General features: G+C 40.3%; 1 protein-coding gene across 6 annotated transcripts; it reads left to right on the forward strand.

The window, feature by feature from the left end:
* Window positions 1–258: 258 nt before the first annotated feature.
* On the forward strand, window positions 259–27,918 carry TSC22D2 (TSC22 domain family member 2). Of its 6 annotated transcripts, none has more exons than XR_009961721.1 (5): window positions 259–2,606; window positions 14,825–14,898; window positions 18,692–18,800; window positions 25,462–25,513; window positions 26,293–26,344. XR_009961721.1 is itself a non-coding variant. In XM_062603272.1 (5 exons), exons 1-4 carry the CDS (start codon window positions 616–618, stop codon window positions 25,500–25,502), a joined length of 2,178 nt encoding a protein of 725 aa, XP_062459256.1. In that variant the 5' UTR covers window positions 259–615; the 3' UTR covers window positions 25,503–25,513; window positions 26,293–26,431. The 6 variants fall into 6 exon arrangements, 5 of the variants coding, with proteins under 5 accessions (XP_062459256.1, XP_062459259.1, XP_062459258.1 ...); XM_062603272.1 differs by having other exon boundaries at window positions 18,692–18,763; window positions 26,293–26,431; XM_062603275.1 differs by lacking the exon at window positions 18,692–18,800 and having other exon boundaries at window positions 260–2,606; window positions 26,293–26,431.
* The last annotated feature ends 28 nt before the right edge of the window (window positions 27,919–27,946 follow it).

Genomic DNA, 27,946 nt, shown 5'->3' on the forward strand with positions numbered 1-27,946 from the left:
GCCCGTCCGTGGAAGGGAAGGGCCGCCTCGCCTCCTCTTCCTCCTCCTCCTCGCCGCAGCCGCGCCGGCCCTCCGTCCGGCGGGGCTGCCCGTGGGGCTTGCCCGCGGGCTAGTTCCGAGCAGGATGCGCCTGGCGCTGGTCTCCAGGTAGAGCGCGGAGACAGGGCGGGGGGGAGGGGGGGGGACGGGGCCGCCTGGGCCTCGCCCGGCCGCCGCGGGGCCCCTCGCGCGGGGCGGGCCACGGGCCCGCTGTTGCGCTCTCCGCGGCCGGGGCCCGCGCCGCGCTGCGGCCGGCAGGAAGCCGGCGGGGCGCTCGGCGGGTCCTGCCACGCTCAGAGCGAGGGCTGTGGCGGGGAGGAGGAGAAGGAGAAGGAGGAGGCCCGCGTCCCGGCCGCGGGAGGAGGGCTGCGGACGGGGAGGAAGAGGAGGAGCCCCGCCGCCCCCCACGCGGCCCGCCGCCCGCTAGCGGGAGTGCCGCGGCCCGCCCGCCTGTCGCAGGAAGCAGCCGGAGGATGTGCGGTAGTGCCGGGGGCCCGGTCGGCACGCCGTGACAGCCCGCCCCAGTAACGCACTCGCCTTGCCCCGGCCGGTGGAGCCCCTCCCCGCGGAGGAAGCATGTCCAAGATGCCAGCCAAAAAGAAGAGCTGCTTCCAGATCACCAGCGTGACCACGGCTCAGGTGGCCAGCAGCATCACCGAGGACACTGAGAGCCTGGACGACCCGGATGAGTCCCGCACTGAGGACGTGTCTTCTGAAATCTTTGATGTTTCCCGAGCCACGGATTACGGCCCTGAGGATGTGTGTGAGCGGAGCTCCTCCGAAGAGACTCTCAACAACGTGGGCGAGGCCGAAACTCCTGGCACTGTCTCTCCCAATCTCCTTTTGGATGGGCAGCTGGCTGTGGCTGCTGGTGGGGTAGCTGCGGCTGTGCCTGTGGCTCCCAATGGAGGGGCTGTGCCCAAGAGCTCTGCTGTGCCCCTGTCAGCTGCCGTTCCTGGCGCTGCCATGGCAGGAGCCAGCAGTGCCCAAACTGCCTTGCCCTCCACAGGGCCTTCTGCATCAGCCGTTCCTGGGACAATGTCTCAGACAGTGGCTGCTGCATGCAGCTCACGCTTCAGGGTGATCAAGCTGGACCATGGTACAGGGGAGCCCTACAGGCGAGGACGATGGACGTGTATGGAGTATTATGACCGGGACTCGGATGGTGGTGGTGTTCTGGGCAGGACTGGAGATTGCATTAGGCACAGCAGCACCTTCGAGCAGGCCACTCAAGAGAGGGACAGTGGCCTTGGTGCCACAGGAGGTTCTGTCGTGGTCTCAGCTGTGCCAGCGTCGGCCTATGGCCCTGATTCTGTAGCTGACAGTTCCTTGACTGCTGTGTCACAGCTCATCCAGACAGAGAAAATGAGCCAGTCCTCTCTACAGCAACCTAATTTTGTCATTGGGCAACAACAGCAGCCGCAACAACCCATAGGTGGGGCCGTACCTCAAAGTACTGCTCAGCCTATGTTTTCTGGGGCATCAGTAGCAAATCAGCAAATGATGGTGCCACAGCAGTCACAGCCACAGGTAAATACACAGGGTGTTGCACAGGCTGGACCCAATGGGAAAGGCATGGCACCTCCAAATGTGACAATAGGCCAGCCAAGCATTCCTGTGGCACAGCAGCAGGTGCAGCAGGCAAGCATACCAGTGACTCAACCGCAACAATTTGCTTACTCTCAGTCCCAGATTCCACCAGTTCATCTACTGCCGACACAGCCTTCTGGTCAGACTGAATACATGCAGCACATGACAATTATGCAGTCTCAAGGAGCTATTCAACAGGCTACTACGGGCTCTGTTCCAAATACTGTGGCTTCCAGCCTTCCTGTGGGGCAGGTGACCAGCCAAAACCCCTCACCTGTGGGAGCACCAGTGATGGGGGTGTCAGCGCAACCCGGTGAAGCAGTTGGACAGGGATCAGGATTAATGCAGAGTGGCCAGACGCAAGCTAGTCAGCCTGCCGTTCCACAACCAGGAGGTGTGGTGCAGCAAGGCATTGGACATGCAGGGGTTGTGCAACAGAAATCTGTGACTCAGCATCAAATGGGTGGAAGCAGCCAAGTGTCCGGAATGCCTGGTGCTCCCCATGCTGTGGTCTCCGGAGTTCAGAACGTGCCTGCGGTTGTGTCTGTTACAAGTGTGCCTACTGCATCTACCACCATTTCTGTTACTATGCCAAATGTCCCTGTTACGCTAGTCCAGTCCCAGCTGACGAGCCACACTTCTGTCAGCAGAAGTACCGGTGTTGTCCAGCCGCAGCACGTCGGACACTCGTTAATGCAAGGCACTCCTAATGTACCTGCAAATCTGCCGCAGTCAAACCTTGGACAGTTTCAGACCCAAGCTCAGTCCTTAGTAGGCCAGATTGACGAGTCTAGAAGAAAATCGGAACCCCTACCTCAGCCACCACTTTCTCTTATAGCTGAAAATAAACCTCTTGTGAAGCCTCCCATTCCAGACACTCTAGCAAATCCACTTCAGTTACCTGCAAGTACTCCTATGAACAGTCTTGCCAGCTCTGTGTTTGGCATATCTATTCCTGTTGATGGTGATGAAGACAGGTATGAATTATTTTATAATGCCATAAAAATAGCTTTTCTGAAGGGGGATAAAAAATTGACTTTCAGGTTCCTTTCAGGTGTTTTTTTTTGTGAGTTCATATTTTCAGGAAGTTGTAATGAAATTTACCTTGACTACTTTTTTTTTTTTTTCCTTAGGAGGACATAGCAAAGTGTTTAAGCAAGTGGTGGATTGTATTTGTTCTTAGGCTGTGAATGTGACTACTTTTATCACAAAGCAGAAAGTACCCTGGAAGCTGCTTAATGCATGTGTAATGCTCCTCTTCCAAATCAAAGACTGAAAACTCCTTCTGCACCCAGTTGCTCAGTATGCAAGGGATTCTGCTCCTTTCCCCTGAACACATTGTAAAACACTCAAATGACAGCCAGGTTAAAATGAGTTTATTGACACCACTGTATTGTGGTGGTGTTAAGAATAGAGGCTTAGTGCTATCTTGGGGCCATTGGGTGAGGAATTTTGGAAAACTTTTAACAGATCTATAACAGATGCGTAACTTCAACAGCTTATAACAGGTTATTGATTTTTTTTTTTTTTTTTTTTTTTATCCTGCTGTTGAGTTTGCACTTCATAGTACCAGTTAGTAAAGTAGTTGCATCTGGATGTGAATTTGTGTGCCCCTTACACAGTGAAAGCTCTTCTGATAATGGTTCTTTTACACTGAAAAAGAATGTCCAGAACTTACTTGGGCAAAGATACCTGCACCTTGGAAAATACAATCTTACAATGAGTTTTCTTTGTAGGAAAGTAATTTGGAACAATTAGTTGCAACAGAGTGTGTAGTATGAGCAGGCTCATCAAAGGGCCTGAAAGAGGAAGCACGGATGTGAGTTTTATTCCTATAGACTTCTCAGACTGCTCTGAAGGGTAGTATGATGGCCAAAACTCCTCTTAATTGACTTCTTTCAGAGAAGACTTTCAGGGAAAGCAGTGTTGGAGCAGTGAATTAATGTCGTTAATATTTACTGTTAGGACTACAGTAGTTTGGAGGAATGAAATACATGTGGCTTATATGTATTTGTATTTTTAAAAGTAGGTGTAACACAGTTATGGGAAAGTCTGATGAATTATCCTGAAAGTCTTCCCTTGCCTTGAGAGAATACAAGGCTTTGAGATTACAGAGTCAGTGATGGTTGGAATGCCTTTTAGTAAAGCAGCTGCATGTGTGAGGTCAGGGTGAGTAGATGGAGAAGGTACGTTCAAGACAGGTTAGCATTTGGAGAGTTAAATCTGCAGTAATGCGGGCCTTGTGCACACCAGAGCTTTTGGCTAATGCTGACTAATGCAAAAGCCGTGTTGTGGAGAGTTGTGCTAGGTCTGGTTAAAGCAGTAAAGGACTTAAAAGCTAAACAGTTACAATATTTTAGCAGTTGTGCCTTCCTTAAGAGGATTGCTGACACAGCTGACAGGCTCTTCCTTGTTCGAATAAGGTTAGATTTCAAGCTAATAAAGTTTTTTCACAGTTCAGTGTATTATCAGAAGATGGTTTCATAGAATTACAAAATGGTTTGGGTTGGAAGGGACCTTAAAGATATTCTAAGATTTGTCTTGTGTTTAATCGTTCTGATGATTAAGGAGTCAGAAAGAGACCAATGTATTTTACATTCCTTTTGTATGTCTTCTAATACTTCATTTTTATATAAATTCTAGTAACAAATTATTATCTGAGACGAATTAATCACTTGATATAATAACAAGGAAAAACTTGCCCTACTTATTCAAACCTGTAGGCTGCTCACTGTGTTGCACACCAGTGAGACAGTTCTTGGTACTTTTAGCCCAAACAAGTGATTTTTAAAGTTACTTATGTAGTTTTGTCTTCGAACTTGAGCCACCTTGCAACATTGCTTCGCACATTCATTTCTAAAGAAACCTTTTCAGAAACTTGACTCTGAGAACTGCAAGTAAGAAATAAGAACGGACTCTGGAAGTAGAGTGCTTTTTTGGCATGCCACATTATAATAATCAGTAGAGAAACTAAACTGTGGTTATCTGGAAAGAAATGTGTATTTCTCAGTTGTTTGCTTCTGCATTGGGTGATAAAACCTTGTTGTTTGCTGAAGTGGTACATGAAACAAGGGCTTATATGGTATTTGAAAGTCTCTCCTGGGTTTAAACAGCCCTAGGCTTCATACTAAGTAGATCCATGCAGAGCTAGTAGATCTAAGTTTATTCTTTACTCCCCTCAAACAGTAGCCTGACTTTCACTGGTTTCAGACAGAGAAAGGAGAAAATAAAAACCTAGCAGCTTTTTAAGGCTGTTTTGCCACTTTGTTTTTATTTGCTCTACTTGCTGGGAAGGCTTTACTATAAAACCGTCTCCTGCTTGTCTGCTGTTACATTCTTGCTCCTGCTTTTTTCCTCTTTCCAACCATTTAAATTGCACCATTACTCCTGTGGGCCTATGCCCAGCTACTTTATCTACTGAAATCCATGGTGAACTAGTTAATGAAGACCTTCAAGTGTCATTAAAAGACTCGAAGTTGATACTCTGATAAAACTAATAGAACGCAAAGGGAGTTCACGCATTATGAGTCACAGTTCCAGGCTGCCTGCAGGTTCAGGAAGTTAATGCTTGGTTTTGTTGAGAGAATTTACTTTGTGATCGTGAGAGCTGGAAATTTGTGGGAAATGCTTTTTTCTCTTTTATCTCAATATTAATGTGTAACATACCCAGGAAGAGGGGGGGTCAATGTGTAGGCAGGTATCTGCATTTTTTCTGACGCTTTCAATTATATTTAAATGTTTGTACTTACTTGAAGCTTGACAAACTTCTATAGATCATTCTTCTATAGTCATCCTCTGAAACAGTGATTCATCAAGGAATACTGTATAGCTCGAAATAGCTTTATCTAGTAAGTCATTCACTGTTTGTAATATGGAGAGGAGCTGTTCTGAAGGTAAAATAATTTAGGATGGGAATTCTTTGAAAACAGAATGTGAGAAAATGAGTAAGTGTGAGGCAGAGAGGTCTGATATAGAAAAAGCTGGTCAGTTCCCGTCTTTCCTGTCTTAGGGTCTGCTGTTTTAAATAAAACTCTTGAGCTAGAGGTGGAGGTGTAAGTTGATAAAGCCATAGTTCTATGTATCTGTAGATGTACAACTGGTTGGTTTGTTTTTGTTTTTTTTTTTGTTTTTGTTTTTTTTTCAAGACCTTGCTTGAAGATCTTTAATTTCCCATTTTGCTAATCGAATCCACTTTTACACTGGTCTAGACAAAACTGTGGTTCCTTCCATTGCTATAGAAGTTATAAAAGATCTGCAGGATAACAGTTTTCCTCTCTAAATGTGGCTACAGGTAGAATAAACTGCAACAGTATTCAAGGATAGAGGAAATAGTACTCTTATTGAAGCAGATGTGGATATCGCAGTCCACTTTAAATTTGGAGTCTGACAAATACTATAAAAACGCATGAAGAACTGGATCTCAGAATTGCCCTGACTCTTTATTTGCTGGGCTTCAGCAGCAGTACTGGTTGGTTTGGCTGGAGGGCAGTTAAAGTACCTGAGAGGATTTTAGGAGCAGTGTATGTCAGTTTCTCTACCCACATTTATGCCCATGGATACACAAACTTGTAGTTGACAAGCATAATATTCCAGCTGGCTTAATAACTTTATTTTGGCTCTTGGGGAAAAATAAATATGTTGCCTCTGTTAAAAGAATGTTACTGAGAAAGCTTGTTCAAACCTCCTACACGTTTGGCAGACTTTTGGGGCAAAATATTACTAGGCATGTTGGAAAAGGAACAGAGTATAGATCATTTTCCAGAGATAGCTGACCAGCTTGAACTGTGCAGGCTGTATTCCAGGAACGCTAATGAATGGCTGCAATTGTGAACTGTCAACTGCAGCAGCTTAAACTGCTGAAAACCTGATTGTGCAGACTTCTTCACAGCATATATCTCTCCGCTCAGCTAAATCATGTATTTGCATAGTGTACTAACTGTTGATAAAACTGAGCTTTTCAGACCATGTTCGTAACTGAGCATGGGCATTAATACAACTTCGATAAGGGTTTTCTTACATGTTGCCTTAGATGCATGTTTTATTGTACTTGTAAAGAAAAAAGAAAGCATCCTGCAAATAACGAACTAGTAAGCAATACTTCAGTTAAGTTATTACTGAATACTGTCCCTTGCTTCACTTTGCTTATAAACTTACTAGAAGTTTGAGTTCTACTGCAGCTGCAAACTTGAATGTTTTTAGTTCTCCTGAAGGATTGTGTTTGCAAGAGTTTGTAGAAGCAGGTGGAAATGAAAAGAGGATAGACATGCTACAGTCATGAGTGCCTTCAGTTTGACAGCAAGACTGCAGCATTTGAAAAATAGTTGAGATAGAATTGCTGAGGTGAACATTACAGTTGGCGACAGCTAAATGAGGTTAATGCAAACAAAACTGCAGTTCGTTACGTTCTTTTATGGCTGTCCTTTCTGTAACAAAAATTACATAAGGTAACTCCTGATGTACCAAAACCACCACACCAGATTCTAGATTATGGAAAAACTATCTTGCCATACAGTCAGTTCTTGAGTGTTCTGAGACACCTAAAAAGAAATACGTGGTTTCCCAGTACTGTTTCCCGGTTTAAGCTTTCAAGTGCCTTTGTAAAGGAGGAATCAATACATGCTTAAAATTAATGAGCTGCGTTTCAGATGAGATAGTTACTATAAGGAGGAAAGGGGGAAAATATTGAAATTAATTCAAAAAGTGAAACGGTGCAATTTGTTTTAAAGACAGTAGTGTACCAACTCTGACATAAATGGTTCTCTGTACCTTGAACTTCTAAGTTCTGCTCAGCTGCTGTGGGTTAATTTTTTTTTCTGCTTCCCTATAGAAGAGTGCAAGTGTTTCATAGTCAGCTCATTTCTGAATGCTGTCTTGTATGGTAGAAATAACAGCATATGTTTCATGGAAGGTTTTTGTACTTGTTAAAAGCTGAATCTTAGAGTATTTAGTTCTTTTGAGCAGGCAGGACTGTCAAACTACTGAAGAGCTGAAATTTGTCTCAGGCTGTGCTTTTTTTACAGGAGTTACTGATAATATTTTATAACTTCAGGTGACACAGTGAAAAGTAATTGTTCCCTATTGAAATAGGTATTTCATATTGTCCTGTTGCATGTTGAGGCCATGTATCAGTTTTGTCAGTTGTAAAGCTGGTGACTAGCAGCTTCTGTTGCTCGTGGAAAGTGCAAACCTTGTTTGTGTTTTCTGTGTGTCAGCAAAGATTCCATAAGAAACTTCTGTGAGACGACTCCTGGTAAGGTACAGCTGGTTTAGTTCTGGTAGATAAATCTAGATTGTCAGCCACAGGTGTCTGCTTTTATTCCTATTTTTGACAAAGTTTAAAGATAGAAGTATTTATAGCAACTGCTAAAGCTGCTGTCTTCTGAGAAGGTTCTCCAGACATAAAAGGTCACTTGAAGTGCAGTGTAAGGTTGTATCTTCATTCCTTCTCTTGAAAACGACTCCAGCTTTAAACTTCATGCTACATAAATACAGATGTGTATTGAGAGCTGGTGAATTTTTTGTGCTGTAGAATAATCTATTTTTACTCATGCTGAGCAGGTAAGTTATTTAGCCATATGGACTGCTGGATGCTTGTCATGTTTTATTTTGCATGATAATATTATTCCAAGTTTTTTGTATATATTCTTTGATAGAAGCTAAAAGTAATGCATTTGTATTGTGACAGCTTGCTTGAATGCTTTTAACGGTGCAGAGAGAAGGTAGAAGTATTAATTAGTACCATAGAGAAGTATCAGCTGTCTGTCAACGGCAGCTATGATGTTTGTCTAGCACTCATTAAAGATTACAAACTGAAATCGGCGTCTATGTCAATAGCAGACACCAGTCAGAGTTGCAGACTGGTTGAGGTTGCAAGGGACCTCTGGAGGTCATGTGGTCCAGCCCCACTGTTCATGCAGGGTTATCTTGCTCAGGACCATGTCCAGATGGCTTCTGAATAGCATTGTATGCCAGTGCTCAGTTACCCTCACAGTGGCAGTGTTTCCTGATGTTGAGAGGAAACCTCCTGTGTGTTAGTTTGTACCCGTGGCCTCTAGTCCTGTCACTGGGCACTTCTGGAAAGAGCCTGGCTCCATTTTCTTTATGCCCTCCCTTCAAGTACTTACATACATCAGTGAGTTCGCCGTGGGCCTTCTCTTCTCCAGGCTGAACAGCCCTAGACTTCTCAGGCTTTTTTTCATAGAACAGATGCTTTCTTGACCCTTCATCATCCTTATGGCCCTTTGTTGGACTCTCTCCAATGTGTTTCTTGTACTGGGGAGCCCAGCATCTTCCAGGTGATGCCTCACGAGTGCTCAGTGGAGGGGAAGGATCACCTCCTCAGACTGCTGGCCATGCTTTGCCTAAGGCAGCCCAGGATGCCATTTAACTTTGCCTTGCTTTGCAGCAAGGACACAGTCCCGATACTTTGATTTCTGGGAGGGATTGAATGTGGTATAATATGTGACATGGCAATGCAGAAGTGTAGCATAGAAAGAAAGGAGGTAACTGACCAAACCCAGTATCTGAAGATTTTGTGTCTGTCTAGAGCAGGACTAACTTGTCTGGTTTATTGGAGGATGAGGTGATCAAAAATGAGGGTTAAAAAAAACTTGCTTCTCTGTCAAGTTATTTTAGCTATTTTTGTAGGGGTGTAGATGACAACTCCTGGAATTGTGTCCTATGTAGAACACTGTTCAGTGGGGGCAAAGACCATAAATTCCTTGACCATCCCTACAAATGCCTTTTTAAAAATACACTTTCTTTAAGCCAAGCAGTAAGCTCTGATACTGACGGTGCTATAGTTAGAAGGTCAGCTGAGTGCAGGCTGGCCTGAAACTTGGAGAGTCGTAATGAACTTGTAAATGTTGTGGAAAGGCAGATGAATACACTTATGCAGTATAATAAACCATGCCATACATGGTCTAGGTTCGGATGTCTTTTCTAAAACCTAAGTATGTAATCTAAAATGTTAGCTAATAGATGCTTTCTTGACCAATATTACATAAGTAAGGACAGGTGTGGTTTGGCTCAGTCTGTTTGAATCTGTTTTTTCCACTTGCTTTTTTGCTCTACAAATATCAAAATACTTTGCTTTCAACAACCAGGAACCAGTTGTAGTTACAGACTGAAACATCTGAAACTTCTGTGTGGCAACTTGGGGGGGGGGGATCTGATTTTTGGGCTGTTTTCTTTGAAGATGAATACTCAAGCCAGCTGTTCTACTGTGCAAGGCCACTTTCATGAATAATCATGAGCAGCTTTCCCTTTCATCAGCAGGTTTGGAGAAGTCTAGCGTTGTGGGCAGAACAGGCAGTAGAAGCCTAATCCTGTACGATAGCATGTTCATAGGTACGAATAAATGTCTTTTTCTTTACCAGTCAAGTTGTATAAAAGTCAATACTTTTAACAATTTTGACATCCCTTCCAGATTTTTGTACATGTAATGCAAATTTGCAAAAGAATAATACAGCATAGTAGTATTAAGTAGTAAATTACAATGCATGCTGAAGGACTGCCATAGGTTGTGAGGTGAAGTTCAAGATGTTTATTGAGACCATGTAAGTTGTTTTCAAGAGGCCTGGTGTTTTGTTTTTATTTTTTTTAAACTTGTCTCAGTTCATCAGAACATGGATGATACTGATTTGCCTTTCTGTGGCTTTTCTTGAAATCTTCTTAATACTGGCAAGACTCTCTGACTGGGTCAAGCAAAAGACTTTCTCCATAGCCATTAAGTTTATCAACTTCTAATCTATAGTTGTTTCTCTTTGAAGATGTGGTCTCCTGTGTTTTGTTTTTTTTCCTTGAAACATCACATGAACTACATTGTCTTGTATCCCCTGCCTACAAGAACTGAAGTTTAACTTCAACCAGTGAGAAGTCATTAGTATGTGAAATTTTATGCTTCTTACGTGTTTTGATTTGAGAACAGAATCACTCAGATCAGTCCTTACACAGTCTGTAATATTATGTAATTAAAATTCAGCCTGACTGACAGTCATGACAGCCTTCACAAAACAGCCTTGCTTTATTAGCATGTATTATTTTAATAAGTGTGTGTGTGATGATGCTGTCAGCGGGGTGGAAGAGAGCAAGAGCATTGGTTGCCTGGTTGGAACAGAAGTACTAGTCAAGAGTGAACTAAGGATTCACAAAGTCTGGCTTTGGAAAGTGGGAGGATGGTATGTAGAGGATGAGAAAGATCATCAGCGAGTCCTGAATGACCTTAAAGTTGTTATGATTACAGGATTGTCTACTGTACAGGACTACTGAGGTTTGGGGGCCAGTTTTCTGGACCCAAGAGGATTTGACATTAGAGTTTTGAGTTACAGCTGTTGAACTCAGAAGTAAGGAGAGATTCAGAAGATAAGCACCTGCATTCTTCTATCCATAATTAGTATCAAATACTTATATCAGAATTCACTATTTGAACTCTTCAGCAAAGCATCTTCAGAAATACTGAGTGATTATTACCTAACACAGCTAATTTTATTTTAATTAATTAATGAAATTATTACTGACGTTATTTACATCTTAGGCAAGGTACCACTGTTTTATCCATCCAAGGCTTTGTGAACAGGAAGCATGATATCCTTACTGGCCTCATTAATTTTTGCTAGTATACATAAACTTAATTTCTTTATAGAAACTTGGACTTAGGCTTTCAGAAAAGGTAGTAAAACCAAGGGAAGTGTCTCATTTTTCATGTTCCTGCACTCTACTGATTTAGTGTCTCCCAGAGACTTCAAATGCAGAAACTTCAAAGTGATGTTAATCAGAGAAGGCTTTGAATTACTGGTAGCAAAACTTTGTAGACTTTAACAAATAACAAGGTGCAGCTCCGCCTGAAATATGTAGGCTAGTTAGCGTCTGTAAAGCAAATCTTTATGCAACATGTGTGCTGAAGAGCGTTTTGTAATATCTGTTCTCTGGAATATATAGCGTAAGAAACTGCTGATTTTTCAGCAAGGAACTCTGCTTGCAGAAGATTTGTTGATACCAAATTATTACCTGTTAAATTAGCTTGAATTTAATACTCTGTCAAAATGCTTCTTGGGTTTTTAGACCAGATTTTCACAGTCAATACTGAAATCCTTGGGGGGGTGGGGGTGGGGGGGGTGGAGAAAGCTTGCTGCTATTTTATCAGACAATGAAAAAATGAAGTCACATAACCTTTTCTCTCAAATCAGTATCACTTCAGGTCTGTCATAATGGTATAACATGGCATAGTGCCTCTGCTCTAACTTGGTATAAGACTGTAAAGGCTTTGAGTATGTTCTAAAATGCAGTCAAGTATAAAAGTGTCTTCTACAACTATTCAGTGCTGGGACAAGAGAAGAAGTTGTTGGCTGGTGATTTTCCTCAGGTGATACCAATGACTGCTCTTGGTTCAGGGTGGGCTGAAGCATTTGAGATGCTTCCAACTGTCCTTCCCTAAATACTCAGGTTAGTCACTGCATCCCTCTGGTCTGACCATTATTAATGTTGATATAACGTGCTCTGTCCATGCTGCATTCTTATTACCAGTTTTTGTAGAAGTGGTTTTATTCTTTTTCCCTAGTATTCATAGGGACTAAAAAAAATGATAGTGGTGTCTTTTTTTAGAGAGCGAAGCCCGAGAACAGGGAAAATGTGGTGCCAACATCTTGACGGGGCAAGCAAGTGATGAATGAAATGCCTCTGCTGTGCACTTGAGACAGTCATCTCTTATTCACTTCTCCTTAGAGATGTCTAGTTACTGCATAACATTATTTTCCAAAATCCTCTTTTGAGGACAAGGCTAAGAAAGTATGGGCTACTGCTCTGATCTTTGCTATGGAAAGGTGATGCAACTTGTAGCGAAGTCTAGCTCGCTCTTTTCTGGTACTTGAAATCTGAATGTCAGGAGTTTGAGATGCAGCTGATGTCAGACTTCCGTGCCTTGTTCCAGGCAGTGTATGCTGCTTTAGTTCTCTCAGTAAAGTTACCTTAAGGTGATTTTTATTGTTTCTGTGTTGTGAGTATGTAGTTTGTTTGAAAGCAGACTGAAACTGAATGTTGGTGCTGCTCATACTGACTTGCTAATGATTTTGTAGTACGTTTGGGTGTTCTTTCATCTCCTTCTTCCTGAATTACAAAACTGCAAAATTAATTAGAAAATTACAATTACAAAGTGTGTCCTAGTTTGGTGATTTTCAGCATTTAAATTTCTGTATCTCTTGATTTTTCAAGTGACGGTCAGATACATGCAATATGCTCTCTCTCCAGTGTTACGATATTTTCATATAGAAGTAGCCTGTGAACTCCTTTAAAGTCCAGCATGGTGATTGAGAGCTGCCGTTTCAAAACTGTCATGGAGCCTGCTTAATGAGTCGGCTTTTCCTGTCCTCTGCAGCTAGAATGCACCTAAAACTGAATGTAACAGCACCTAATTCTTGCTGGGTTTTTTTTTTTCCATTGCATTTATTTCAAGTATAATGGCTTTAAGGAACTATAAGAACAGAATATGTAGTTAAACCCAAAGCTTAAGAGCTTTAATCTTGAGACTTCTTTTTTTTTCTTTTAATTCCACATTGACTTCCCCACGTTTAGTCATTGTCAAGTTTCTCCTGCAATGCTTTGTACTCCAGTTACTCTGTTTTGAGAGTAACCTACTCTGTAGGTGGAGTCTTATGAAATAAAGCTGATTTGAAGTTGCAGTTGCTTTAAATAGAAGGTGATATAAATAAAAAAGCAAAATGCTTTTAGGAGGGATGGAGAAGGAATGTTGTTACTAGTGTAAATGTATTCTTGAAATGCCATAAACTTTACTGGGAGTTTCTTGATAAGCTATGATAAAGTGATTGCAAAACCCCTTGTTCTGATCTTAAATAAACTGTGCCAAGTGTTTCAATTTGGAGACCACCTGTAATCAGTTTCCACTGCAGGTCATAGCTAGTAACCTAGTTAAGCACAGCCCTTTATTGGTGTGTGGTAAGACACAACTAAAAGATGCCTTGGGTTTGAAATGCTTCTGAGTACTAACACATCCAATTTTTTTCTAAACTTTATAAGCTAAGGAGGGATTCATTTCTTGTCCTTTAGTGCACATCAAAATAGGCAGTTGATGCTCTATATATTTTTATTTTTAATGTCTTCATTCCTTATTGATCACTCCAGTGAAATACATCTACATATGCTGATAGTTGTCTTAAGTAAGCTCAGACTGTTCTTACTGTCAGGTCTGTTGACTTAAATAAAAATTCTGATGTAGCATACTTTTGTTTGCTGACTTCATGTTCAGGCTAGTTTTAAGTCACGTTTCTCAAACTTTAGTTCACTTCTGGCACTGTAGAAATAATGTAGATGTACAAAGTGACATACTAGCATCTTTTCTTTGATAAATGCAGCTGAAGAACACAGTTTTATTTACAGATACACTGTCAGGCTCCTATAGCATTCTGTGGGAAGGATAGGAAGCTGGGTGCTTGCTGTTCAATTCCCAGTCCCAGTACTTCTTTCTTTTCTATTTCATAGTTAGATTTAGTTCCTGTAAGAGTTGATCCTATTCAAAGGCAGATTTCTGCTTTAAAGTTCTTGCTAGGGCCTGAAATCTTTTGGAGCAATGACAGTTTGTTATCTTCTAGAATGGTAATATGGAAATTCCACCACTTCTTTAACAGGTCTTTTCTATTCCTTGCTGTTTGTGTGAAAAACAACTCTAGTGTGTAGTTTAAACTTTCTTTGCTGCAATTAAACCTTACACTGTTTGTGCTGTACTTAAACATAACAGGAATGAAAACAAGTTTTCTTCCCTTCACAGATACTTTAAACTGTGTAAAGTCTGTCTTTCATCTATTTTAAATGCTAAATTCTCCTACTTGGTGATTGTGATTATTGGAAAAAAATAATGGAATAGAACATGCCTTATAGTGGTCTTACCTGGGTAGGCCCATATCCTTCTGGAGAGCTGGTATCCAGAAATTACCATACAATCTAAGTTAAGGACTCAGGCCAAATAAAACAAGACTTCAGTTAGTATGCATACCTCTTGTGTAAGAAGAGTATTGCAAGTTTGACACCTTTGCAAGGTTTGTATTTTTAACTTCTGTTTGTATTCTCCTCTATGGAATTGCAGTCAGCTCTTCTTTCCATGTTTTGTACTTGTGCAGCTGATTATTGCTACCAGAGTGTAATACTTAATGCTTATCCTTATTGAATTGCATCCTTTTTATTTCAGACCATTGCTCCAATTGGGCAAGATCTTCCTGAATTCTATTCCTGCTGTCCAGAGTGCTTGCAGGTCGTCTGCAGGTAGAAAGATAGTCTGTACTCTACTGTCCAAGTCATGGATTCAAGTGTCCCATAAGACATTCGGAGGAGACCCCTGGGGAGCTTTGTTTGGGGCATCCTTCCACTCTTCCACTGAACCATTGGAGAGCCATGTGTACAGAGTAGTTATCCATAGTGGACCTGCTTTGTATAAGCCATGTTCTTATAAAAATGTCATGCAAGATGGCATTAATAGTGCTAGTAATTTTATGACGATCTTTATCACATCTTTTGTGGTTTTTTTCTATATGAGGCCCATTAATTTTTCTCAGAAGGAATTCTTGTCCGAGATAAGCTTCTGAAAGGCTATCCATGTTAGCTTGCTGCTGTCTAGGTAAAAGCAAGTAGGTGGTTCTGCTTTGCTTTGTTTTTCCTCTGAGGCATCAAGTAGCGATTACAGGTTGTCTGATCAGATACTTTCATGTTCTTCAAAAACAGGCACTTAGGCCTTTTCAGTCTTCTGCATCATTCCTTTTCTCAAAGTCAATGAAAATAATAGTGATATTTAGAGAGAGAGAGCTGTCTGAGGTGGTCTAGTGTGAATTTTTTACTTTTCCACCTTGGGGTAAAAAGTGTGGTATTCTTCACAGTTTCCTCTTCTTGTTGCCCTTAATTGCTGAGGTTGATCAGTAGTTTGAAGGCTGAAACACAGCTTCAGCTATATCATGAACAATGATGTTACTATTCCTCCTTCAATGGTAGTAGATGGAAAAAATGCAACTGTGCAGCAACTTTTGCGTGCCAAGCTGATACTCATCACTTCCAAAGTGAGTATCATTATTTAAACTAAAAGGCATTTATCTGTGTACTTGAAAATTTGCCAGCTTTCATGGGCGTGGTTTCTAGTGAAGCAGAGCTCTCTAGAATTTGTATTTGGCATATGCAGATTAATGGCAATGGGAGGACACTTGAATATGAGGTGAGACTTTGGATGTGTTTTAGATTTCCCTTTAAAAGGGAAAACTTATGAAAGTGTTCTGAGAACTGACCTTAGATCAGGTTTCCATTGCAGGAAAACTGTTGTCAGAAACCATAACATCAGACTGTGTTGTGAATATTGACATTTGTGAGCTTTGAAAGGGAATAAATACGGTATGAGTTGCAGGACTTCTTAAGAGATATGGAGGCAGTTTTTACCAATCAAGATACAGTTTAAATGTGCTAAGATAGTTGCCTGTCATAATCCCTGGTACTGGAATTAAGCCTCTCTGTCCTTTGGAAATACCTGTTCTCCTCTCTTATCAGAGATGGAGGAGGGGAAGCACCTGGTATACATCCTGTGGAACAGGAGGTGGGCTTTCACTTCGTGGCTTGGCATCCCCTTTCTGGCTGACTTTTTGCTCCCCTGTGGCAGTCTGCCATCAACTGGGACTGAGACTTGACCTCTGGGACCTGGCCATCTGCTGGGAGGGCAATGGAGGAATCTGCTTTGTTGGTCTGGGCTGTCCCTACATTCAGTTTGGGCATTGTCAGAAGGACTTCTGCTGTTTCAGTCATGATGCAGCCCCAGCAGGCCATGTTATACTACTACTGTAAGCTGTTTTCTCAATTGTTCTGCAAAGTGAAAGAAGTTTTTAGTAGTTCTCAAACCTTTTACTGCTTGTGGTTAAAAATAGATATCTCAACAGTTTGAAACTCAGTCATAGTAGTTCAGACCTGCACATAAGGCATCGTTCATGTTACCTCTGTGGATCTGCTTTTCAGTTTAGGTAGCATCCTTTCTCTTCCCCCAGTTAACATCTTGTTAAAATATAGCTATCTAGTAAAAAATGTTCTCTTAATTGTCTGAAGTAATGCAAAAGCTGTTTCAACAACTTGGGGTACAAAACGAGCAAAACTTTCATACCTTTCCAGATACTTGCTTAAGAATAGCACAAGAATATATAGCATATAGGGTATCAGTGTAAAAATAGATAGTATGAAATACATGCCATGTGGTTATAAACCACAACTTCTTATACCTAACAATAGCAACAAGGTTTTATATGTTGCAAGTAAATTTATCTTGGAACTTGAATAACTTTCTATTTACAGTCACCTTCTGAGAAGGAGAATTTTACATACTCCTCACAACTGAATTAGAAGAGCTTGGGCCTTGTCCTTCCCTTCCACAAAGGAACATTCTCTTGATCTGCAGATGCCAGTTGCTTTCCATATGTTAGACCCTACATCACTCAGATGTCCTTTAGCTATTGTGTTGCTCTTCCTATAATTAGTTGTATTTAGTTGTCACTCAAGTGTGCAATGCTTCTAAAAGCATAAATAGTACCAACATAGGAGTATATTAATGAGTTTGGTCAAACAATTTCTGTAGCAGGTATTAAGCTAAATTCCAGACTTGCAATGTTTTTTTTTGGTCTTTTTGAAGGATAGAGTGGTGAAGGTGGAAGGGGGAGTAACAAGCACTTCAAACGACTCATTCCTGATCACTGCAAATGCACAAATACTGGTACTCTTGCAAGGTTTCTGGTATATGCGTGCCATGGGAATCGGATTACTTCAGGCAGTGTTTTGTTACGGCTTGTGTATTTTGTGATTTTTTTTTTTTTATTTTATTATTTTTTGTTCTGTGATTTCAGCTATACAGTAGTACATAAATGAAAGTGTTAATGTCTTGAAGACAATTTTAAGAAGTATACTTGCCATAAACTTAGAAAAGGGATGGGCACCTGTGCTTCTAACATTGGCATTTTTAAACTATTTAAAAGGAAAAATTTTAAAACTGTTTAAAAGGAACTTGAACTAATACTAGCTTTTTTGAAGATGTTTCAGCTAAGTTATTGTGTCCTTCTCTAGGACTGGTATAACTATACCAATGTAAGGATGAACTATGGTATTCAGAAAAGTTTTTAAGCTCTCATACAGCCACTAGCAGTAGAGAATTTTGACTTTAATCCAGTATCTTGTAAATGGTAAGTGTTCAGGTGAGACTTTTGAGAATTAAGTTCTTCAAATTGCACTCTTGGTATGTTGCCAGTCGTGGGGCAAGTGCATGCTGGATGAGGAAGGTCAGGCCGTCTCAGGGGTTTGGCCCTGGTGGCAGGATTTATGCTGTGCTGTCCAGTTTGCAGCAAGGTTACTGGAGCCTGTGCTGAAGGCTTGTGAGACCCAGGGTAGTAGCTAGCGTGTTCTGACTGGCAAAGTGCTTCCAAGCAACAGTTGCCCTGTTGCATATAAAAAGGGGGACATGTGAGGATAATGGACAACCGCTTACAGAATTAGGAATATTTTAGATTCCGCTTTTCAATTTTAACTTGATTTGGTTTTTAGTTGCAACTTAATCTGTCATAGCTTGTATGTGGCATATTTAGCTCTGACTTCTAGGTTCCCTTGGAGAACGTGTGTGTATAAAGTAGGGTGTAAAGTAGAATAGAAATACTGAGTATTGTTTGCAGATTTTTTTTTTTTTGTGAATTACAAAAAGTGTGAAAGGTATCTTTTGAATTTATCATTAGAGTCGTAAACAGCTTACCTATACAAGATTGCCAGTATGACATATTTGGTAATGGCTTTACAGTTGTCTTTTTACAGTAGAAGCTTGAAATAGCATGAAAATCCATAGGGCTTGAGGATTACTTTATCTTTTTGAATCAGGACGTCCTTAATGGAAAGCCATAGAAGCAGTAAGGTCTTTAAACTGTGCTTCAGGCATTCTGTGAAGTCTGTAAATTTAACCTGTCTGGATAGCTAATTTGCTTTGTAATGCAGGTTGAATAAGAGTATTTTTATTACGTACCCATTTTCAATATGTTTGTTTGATTCTTGGATCTCATAGGAATCCGTCAACTGCATTCTACCAAGCGTTCCATTTCAACAAGTTACGCGAGTCAAAGACCTTCTGGGATAGGTATGAATACTTAACTATGGAATGCATACATGCTGAGGTATGCATGAACAGCTTCGCTCTATGCAAGTTTCTTGTCGTTTTTGTTTGCACAGAACTGCTGCTTGTGTTTAGAACTTCACACTGGGCTTCTGCAGCCTGAAGATCTAAAAGCAGTCATGGAAGCGAAGTCTTTGTACTGAACTTTAATACTAAATAAGTCTAAAATACATGACATGACATTTTTTCCTTCCTCCTTCCATTATGCATGTATCATACATAATGTGTAAGCTGAAAGAGTTTAATGCGCTGCTAGCTGACCATCACTAAAATATTTGCAGCTTCCTTTTCCAAAAAAAAGGAAACTTTTTTGGCATTGTGGTTATTGAGTCCTGTATCAGAAAACAAGTTGTGTAAATATTATATTTAAACACAATTTTGGCAAAGCTAAAAGTTCTTTTGGTCTCAAAGCCAGGAAAGGAAGCTTTCTGGCTTGCTTTCATTCTGCTTAAGTAAAGCTAGATGGGGAGCAAACATGAACTGTGACAAGATATGATGGCAAAGTAAAACTACTGAGTTAGCATTGAACTCATGGCGAGAAACTGCAGTGAAGTGTAACAAAGTCATATCTGTCACAGATATGACTTCTCAGAGATGCATTACTAATTCATCAGCTGCAAATTGTTTCCTGCATTTTTATGATTTTGAAGGGTTTTTTTGTCAGCATTAAGTTGAAGTCCTAGTGATTATGTGACTTTATGCCTTGTGATGCTCTGGCTTATCACAATACTTCTGCTTAACAACCACTATAGAATATAAATTTTGTTTAGCAACTGAAGTATTGATACTGGCTGTGTTTGACTTGAGAGCCTTTTCAACTTGCAAAACTTAACTGAATCCTTTAAAGTTTGCTTGGCAACAATTTGTATACAACACAATTGTATACAATTTGTATACCAACACAGATGGTTGGAAAATGCTATTGCATCCTGCTTTTTTTCTTTAATTGCTGAAGTGCTAGCATTAGTTTCGAAAGCACGTCTTCCTTTTGTAGCAGAAACTTGGACAAATTTGCATTTTTGCTTTAAGCTCTGGATGATGCCACTTTCCTGTATCTATGGGACAGAGTTGGTATTTAGGTTCCAAGGATTTCACTATTTAATTTCAGGTCTTTGAGCACAAGTTTGGTATGTAGACGAAAAAGCTCACTTTAAGGTCTTGCCTTCATCTGTTTCTCTATTTTCAGGTCTTAACTTAAAATATTTCTTGAGTAAGCTGATGACAAACAAACCCTAAAATCAGATGATTAGTGATTAAGGCTTCACACATACGTCGTTTATATACAATATCTGAAACAAGTACTGGAGACATGGGATATAGAAAAACATTAAATTCAGGTTGAAGAGTATAAATGGCTTCCTTTAAAATAGTCTTGCCTCTTTGCTGTTAGAACAGTTTGTGGTAAAAACAAGTATTTGTAAAAACATAGTCAAATTCATGAGGACTGATAGAAACTTTAAAATTTTTTTCCATCCAAATTCTGAAGTCTTTGATGTAGTTTAGCAGGTTTTGTATTTATACCCTAGTGATTAGATTTTCTTATAATGATGTTAGGTGGTTTTGCTTTACTAGATGACTGAAGTTGAAAAGCTTTTAACAGTAATCTTCCAGTGAAACCTAATGGAGGTTTATAAAGGTGCCCTCCAAGGGCACAGCCAGTAAAGCCCATTCTGGGGAGCTCCTCTCAGGGTCGAGGTATGGTGAACCTCAGATGTGCAGCTCTGCCAGCAGTGCATGTCCTGGCAGCAGCAGGGCAGGAGACTGACAGCACCCTGCTAGCTCCAAGCTGCATAGGCAGTGGGGCATCTGATGCAGGTGGGGATCTGCTGTCAGACTTGAGTACTTCGATAACTATAAAATTGTTCGGGGGTTTTTTTTTGTGATCCTCAGTTTTTGAAAGAGAAATCTCTGCTGTAAATACTATAAGCTCATTTAATTTCCTCAAAATCCCTTTGTTTCCCCATCACAAAATGTGGGGGTTAACATGCTGTGAAACATAAGGATCTTAAGTCTGCTGGCAGTAGACTCTTAATTACATTTTGCAGCTCCTTCAGAAGTAGGTTGTGAACCTCAGGGGCTTGAGTTAGACTTTAGTGTAAACATAATAGAAAATCTTCGTCTGAAACTTCACTTCTTTTTTCTAACAAATGTCAATTATTCTCCTATGATCAGCTATTTCTTGGGACCATTTGAAGGCAGCAAAGCTAATCACACACTATTGCAGTAGACAGTAGAAGATTGCTAAATCATTCCAGTAAAATGGAGACTTGTTTATTTTTCACTTGTTTGGGGTTTTGTTTTTGGTTTTGTTTTTTTTTTTCAGGGCTGGTAATAATCAAGCCAGTAAATATTAGTGAAATACTGGTTGTTACTGATACGTTTTCAGGAAGCCCACAGATGTTTTCTGCGTAGGGTTCATATAAGTGTTGCTAAGAGCACAAGTTTCATGGGTCTGTCTTCTCATATGGCACATTACTGAGAAGATTATGAAGGGGAATAGTGGCTTCTTGGCATATTCACATGGGTTTGGGTGACTGCTCTTCTGTGCCTGGGTTGCCTTTGGGCGGTAATAGTGCCATAGAACTTTAGATGGGTTTGCCCGAAATACAGACTTTTTTGGTAAATTTGAATTTAAAGCAGTAGCTACCAAACACTTGGTTTTTGATGATGTTACAGCTTATTGATGGTACTGAAACATCTTTCCAGTAATATCTTGCCATACTCCTTGAGTGCCATGTCTCCACAGGAAAGATTTTTACAGCAGTGAAGTCAGAATTATACCAAAGCTTTGAAGAAATGTGATTCATTATGGAAAGTGTGATTACTATATATTGCATAACATGCACTTAGATTTAGAAGTTCTCTTCCCATTTTCTTAATCTGTATGTACATGATTGTGCAGGACACTTCTCTCAGTTTGTTTGAATAGACATTTGAAACAAAAAAATTGCAGATCTGTTTTTTGAGTTGTAGGGCATAGGAAAAATATATCTAAAATACACCATAAAGAAGTCTGAGGTGCATTCTGTATTTGATAAAAACCACTTGTTCCAAGTGCTGCATACCTGATTGTGAGCTATGGATAAGCCGAGTTATTAGTAGTTAAAATCTATTTTTTTCCTTTGTCTTTCAAAGTAAAATGTGAAAAAAAATATTTTTAAGCCACTAGGGTTTCTTAAACAATCAAAATGAGGATTTCTCAGACTAAATTGTTTTGCGTGACTGGTAAGTAGGAAAACATAGGGTTTGCCATCCATCTCTGGAAATGGCAAACTGTGCATGATACTCAGTCAATTTGACTGACTGTAAATCTTGCCTTGTACTTAACAGGCTTCAGAGTGATCTTCGTACAGCAATATAACTTCTTTTTGGTCAGAGCCTTCATTTTTTTTAACCTTAACTTGGATTTCCAAGTCAGACTGAATTGTTCTCATCAATTACTGTGTGTACACATGGTAGCTGGTTGACTACAAAAGCTCAGTTTGAGGGGGGGTATGTCGGAAGTTTGCAGTTACAAAAAAAAAAATATTATATGCATAATGCATCCCTTGAAACTGCCTATCTTAATGTGGATTTTTGTTCACGTATTACAGCTTTGACAATAATTGTCAGACTTGTGTAGTTTGTGGAGCAATCAACTTTGTCTAAAAGCACAACATAGTAATTGGTCTTTTTTGTAAGACTTAAACAGTGTCTTTCCACTTCTAACTCAAGAACTTTCAAGTTGAGGCGTTGGATACACAGTGGATGGATCACCCACAGAATGTATCAAACTTTCAAGTTATGACATCCAAAAAGACTCAGTTCACAGATAGCTTCTTTTCTTCTCCTGGCTTTTTTGTAAGGACTGGATTGAATCTATAAATTTCATTCTACAGCCGTGGGAGAAAGTATTTTTACGCAAACTGGATTTGATATAAACAGCTAAGGATTTGAAAAAAATCTTAAGACTTGGCAGCATTTGTGGTCTTGTACCATAAGAACAGCTAGCACTGGAGTACTCTGCTTCTGAATGTTTCACAGGAGCTGTTTGCTGGGCAGAACACTATAAAATGAACAAAGAAATGACAGAATCATTTGGGAATTATTCTAGCATAATACCTAATTCTCATATGCTTTTAGAAAGTGAAATGAAATGGTTAGGTGTGGTTTTATCCTGGTGGTGGACTAGAGGCCACTCTGTTAGGGAAGATCTTTTCCTGGGCAGGTGGTAGTCTGCATGGTCCTGGTCTCTGCCTGCTGGAGATGCAGAGCCGGGGCATGGAGGTCTGTGCAGGAGGGAGGTCTGTGCAGGAAGCAGGTCTGGAATCCCAACTCCGTGTGCCAGTAAGAGTGCAAGCTGCTCTGGGGGTAAGGACAACAAAAATAATGAAACAAATTAGTGTATAAACTACTTATGGCTTTCAGCACTGTCCATTAGTGTCACATAAAGTGCAAAATATGGGTGGGAGGACGACAGCTTCTCTGACTGCATTCAGATCACACTTATGGGGAGGGGCAGTTCTTATACCCACATAGTGAACCCTGTGCTCCGTTAAAAGGCAGACAAGAATTTGGAGCACAGGGTACAGCATGGGAAAGGTACTTCTGCAGCATGCAATGCAGGTACGAGTGTTTCAGGTGATCAAGGAGAAGACTGCCTATCTTCCACTTGAGAGGTGTTTGTATGGAACTGATGGAATGCCCTAACTTTTGTGTAGGTGAGCTTTGGTTTTTAAATAATCTAACTACAAAATAGGAATAGTAGAACTCAGTCTCAAATTTAATTAGAAGGGTATCGACAAAAGGTGTATCATTACACTGTAAAAATGCAGTAGATCCCACTGCAAAATTTGCTGTTAGCTTTAATTTTCCTCCCCTTTATCTCTTCAGAGCTGCCTCACCTGACTTAGGGTGGTGTTCATGAAAGGCTGGGACATGGAGCAGTCTTGGGGATTTTGATGACTCTTGAACACAGACATTTTTGATACTTTCAGATCTGAAACATGTTAAGTCAAGGTGGAAAGGAATACTGAACTTTTTAATGAGTTACAAATAGTTTTTAATGTGAGGAGCTTTACTACAAATATGTCTTGATAAAGGCTTAGAAGACAACAAGATACTGGAACAGTTTTCTGCTTAGCACTTCTGATTTAGACTGCAAGCTTTGTTCAGTTTGGAAACAGATGCTGTTGCTTACTCAGTTTGAAAAGCTGATTCCCTCACTTACAAATGCTTGATGCTAGGTACTGTCAATTCTTGTGAGTCTTGTTAGGGTGGCTTTGTCTAAATAGTCTCTTATTCTTCTAATAGTCGAGCTTTCTTTCTCGTATATAACTAATACTGCTGAACATATCGCCATTACTCATTTTAGAAAACTTTAAGTAGCTTTTTTTCTTAACACTTGGTTTTGGTGAATGTTGCATATTTTCAGAGAGGCAAGTTTCCAAGCATGACTGGAAGCCTTGCATTTTTCCTGGACGTTCACTTTTTTAAACGTAGCTGCACACTGCTGATAGCAACTTCCATCAGTGGGGGAGCATTATCAGTAGTTATCACTGACGGGGCTGGTAAATAGCCCAGGAAGTGCCATCTTGTGTCAGACACAGTGCTGTGGAGTAAAATCAGACCACTGAGACCTAGTGTGGGTGGGCAGACTTGGAGCATATGGGACCTGTGTATGGATGGAGCATTCTGTGGCTGCCATGGGGGAATTCCTCTGCTGCAGTGTTGGCTGACCTGTCTGACCTCCTGGGGAGACCTACAGCTCCCCTCCTCATCTCCTGGAGATCAGCATCTACCAGAGCACAGGGACACCCTGGCCCACCCAAAATTCCACCTTGAGAGCTACATGTGAACAACTAGCTTATTTTCCTGTACTGGGACTTGAAAACAGACCAAATACATCAAGGCCTGGATTTCAGTAACCTGGGATTTAAAGATGTAGTTCAACATATGCACTCTTATGACTGAGATGTTTTGTTGGACTGGCCAGTGTTAATATGTCTTCAAATCAAGACTGACCCTAACTGTAACCAGCAAACTGCAGTACTTTTCTTAGAAGTGGGAAGTGATCTGGGGAGAATTCATTGAAAACGAGTCCATCTGCTCATGGAGTTCAGGGCTTTAGTCATGTCTTACTCTTCTATTGATTGCTGCCACTTGCTCAGAAGTACAGGGCTGAGCCAGGAACTTTTTAAATGGAAGGTAGTCTTCAAGTAAAAGTAGAGAACAAACATTATGACAGGTTTGTTTTGTTTTTTTTTCCCCCACAATCTTTATAAGAGCAATTTAGCAGAAATAAAACTAGAGGTAAGGACCCCATGAATATCCCATGAAATCCCTGTTTTCTCCAGTGAAGAAAGCTGAATAATTAGGCAGGAAATCAAAGCAGCTACTTTACTGTTTATTCTAATGCATTTTTCTGGTTATGGGTGTCATAAGCATAGTTTGAGGAATAATAAACTGAAGGAGCAGTGTCTCTTAAGTGCTGTAACTGTACTGGGCAATACAGTGGGGGACACCTACCCAGTCCCCACCTCAATGTGTACTGAATTCTTGAATCTGAAGCTTTAGCCTTCCAGTGACAGCATGTTCTAAGGAGTCCTGCGGGTGCCAGTGGGTGCATAGTTTTAACTGAATGATACAGTAACACTTACAAAGTTTTCTGCTTATATTTACAGTGCATCTGGTGCAAGTGTTGTTGCCATTGACAACAAAATAGAACAGGCAATGGTAAGTAAAAAAATAAGTTATTTCTAATAGGATTAATGATTTGTCGCCGAGCATAAGTTTCCAGCTGTATTGTGTTTTTTGTGAGTTTGTAACATCCTTTCAGTTGGGTCAGACTGAAACTGAAACCATCATTTGAAAAAAAGATGTTTGGTTCAACTATGGGATACCCATAAACCATGATTGCCTTTACTGTTGGCCCCAAAATGTCCCTGAATTAATTTTCCTACGAGTTTCTGTGAACAAGCTGATTGAACTTAAGAGTGTGTTTAAGTCTCTTCAGTGAAGTTCATTAATAGTTTGTCTTAATGGTCACTTAAGCTATCCCATCTTTGACATTTTGTTCAGCTTTGGTTACATCTGTTCCATTTTTTTGCTTCTGCTGATTTAAAGGTTTTCTTACTTCCTCCTTCTTGTACACCCCAGTGCTTCAGTCTGTAACACAGACTCCCTCCTCCAGGTCAAAGCTTCACAGTTGATGTTTTCACTCTGAGTAGCTGGAACATAATTCTAGTCCCTGTCTTCAGTGTAACCAAGGCGACTAGAACTTAATGCTGAATGCCAAAAACAAAGCTTTTGATGTAAGGGCCACTTTACAGTGAATAAAAGGGCTGGGTTATTTGATCTTGAAGGCTAATTTATTCATGTCTTCTTAGTGACAGGGCTTTAGCTTTCTAAGCTTATGCTTACTTCAGTGACACTAATAAAATAGTAAATCCTGGGGTTGGAGTGGAATGAAACTATTCTTTCACCTGGTGTAACTCTTAACTTACTCTTCACAGGATCTAGTGAAAAGCCATTTGATGTATGCTGTAAGAGAAGAGGTGGAAGTCCTGAAGGAACAAATAAAGGAATTAGTTGAAAGAAACTCTTTACTTGAACGAGAAAATGCACTGTTAAAATCTCTCTCAAACAATGATCAGTTATCCCAACTTTCAACCCAACAGGCCAATCCTAGTAGCACTTCACAAGCGCAAACAGTGATAGCACAGCCTCCGCAGCCAACGCAACCTCCACAGCAGCCGAATGTCTCCTCAGCGTAAAGCTTTCTCGCCTCCATTGAAACACAAGTCTGAGAGCAGTCTGTCCTTGTGTGCCACTGATGTTCTTTCCACTTTATATGAAAGCGAGTAGCCATGCTTCTGTTGTGTGTTTGGCCTTTTCAGTATTAGACAATCATTCTATAAAAGCTGTCCCTCACTGGTGTGTCCTGAAGTGCAGTTGGTGTCTGTTACGTCATCATTGCACAAGGGAAGTCGTAGAAGGAGTTACTAATGCAGAGAATGCATTTGCTTGGCGTGCAGGAGTGAGGTCTTTAAGAGCTTTGGTGGCTCTCCAAGGTTTCCATGTCCCATGGATTACTTTGAGCCTTGCTGTCTGGTAAGAAGTAACAATTCATCTTCAGAGCCACTGTTCTTTCAATATAAGTAACATTTGCCTACATTAGTAGTTCATTTATTTGTTTTATTTATTACAGGGCTGCTATTTTCATAATGTACATGAACAATGTCACAGAACTTTTTAATTTTTTTTAATAAATGTATGTATCAATAAAATGATAGATGGGATTGCGTTTAATAGATAAAATGTTTAGGCAATAATTGAACAAAAGAATCCTGGCATATTTCTAACACTAATGGCAATTTACCTTTGGTATTTATTTACGGTAGTAAAGATCCAGCTTGAATGTAAATTTTGTATAGAGTGTAAGTATGAAGACCATAGTGCATCTGTACAGGTAGTCACCAGTTATTGTGATATAATAAATAATTGATGGGCTATTTTGATGAAGAAAACTTTGCTCATTTCTGTTTCTACTTTCTAATAGGGAGAAATTGCCATGATTCCTCTGCTTTTTGACATTTCGTGTAATTCCTTTTTTTCTTTTTTTTTTCCTTTTTTTTTTTTTTTTTGGGTGGGAATAAAAAGCTGTGAAATTGTTCAACCTACTTTGTAACCAAAGAAGCAAAGCTGTGTAATTGAGTTGTTTTGTTGTTTTTTTTTTTTTATTTTATAATGCACATTCTTTATGTATTTTTATTTAGTGTTTTCTCATTCACAACTTTCTTTGCTGTCTAGCATGATCTGCATGACCTGTAATCTTTGAACCACTTCCGTACCTCATGTTTTTATCCAGCACTCTTATTGTAATATGTAATAGTCTGTGAACAATGTCAAATAAAAAAGAACAGCTGGTGGTGGTGGAGCTGAGCTAGTGTGCTACGCACTAGTTGTTAAAAAAAAAAAATGAAGTGAGCCATCTTTTGTTCATTTAAAATGGTGTTTTGAATTTCGTATGCAGGAAACATTTTGTTACATTGCAGATTTTAATGTATTTAATAAATGCAACATGCAGATTATGTGCAGTGTATACTGAGTATTTAAATTAAAAATGTACATTTCATAAATACAGTTTCAAGAGAGACCATCATTTGT

Source organism: Pezoporus occidentalis, unplaced genomic scaffold, assembly GCF_034315485.1.
Source record: "Pezoporus occidentalis ecotype Australia unplaced genomic scaffold, CSIRO_AGI_Poc_V1 ctg8, whole genome shotgun sequence".
Taxonomy (NCBI): domain Eukaryota; kingdom Metazoa; phylum Chordata; class Aves; order Psittaciformes; family Psittacidae; genus Pezoporus; species Pezoporus occidentalis.

Excerpts from the sequence above, each read along its gene's own strand:
- TSC22D2 (XM_062603270.1), top strand. The coding sequence starts at position 616 with ATGTCCAAGATGCCAGCCAAAAAGAAGAGCTGCTTCCAGATCACCAGC. Across the intron at positions 2,607-18,691 it reads GTTGATGGTGATGAAGACAG|GAATCCGTCAACTGCATTCT; the intron begins GTATGAATTATT and ends TGGATCTCATAG. Across the intron at positions 25,514-26,292 it reads ACAAAATAGAACAGGCAATG|GATCTAGTGAAAAGCCATTT; the intron begins GTAAGTAAAAAA and ends TACTCTTCACAG.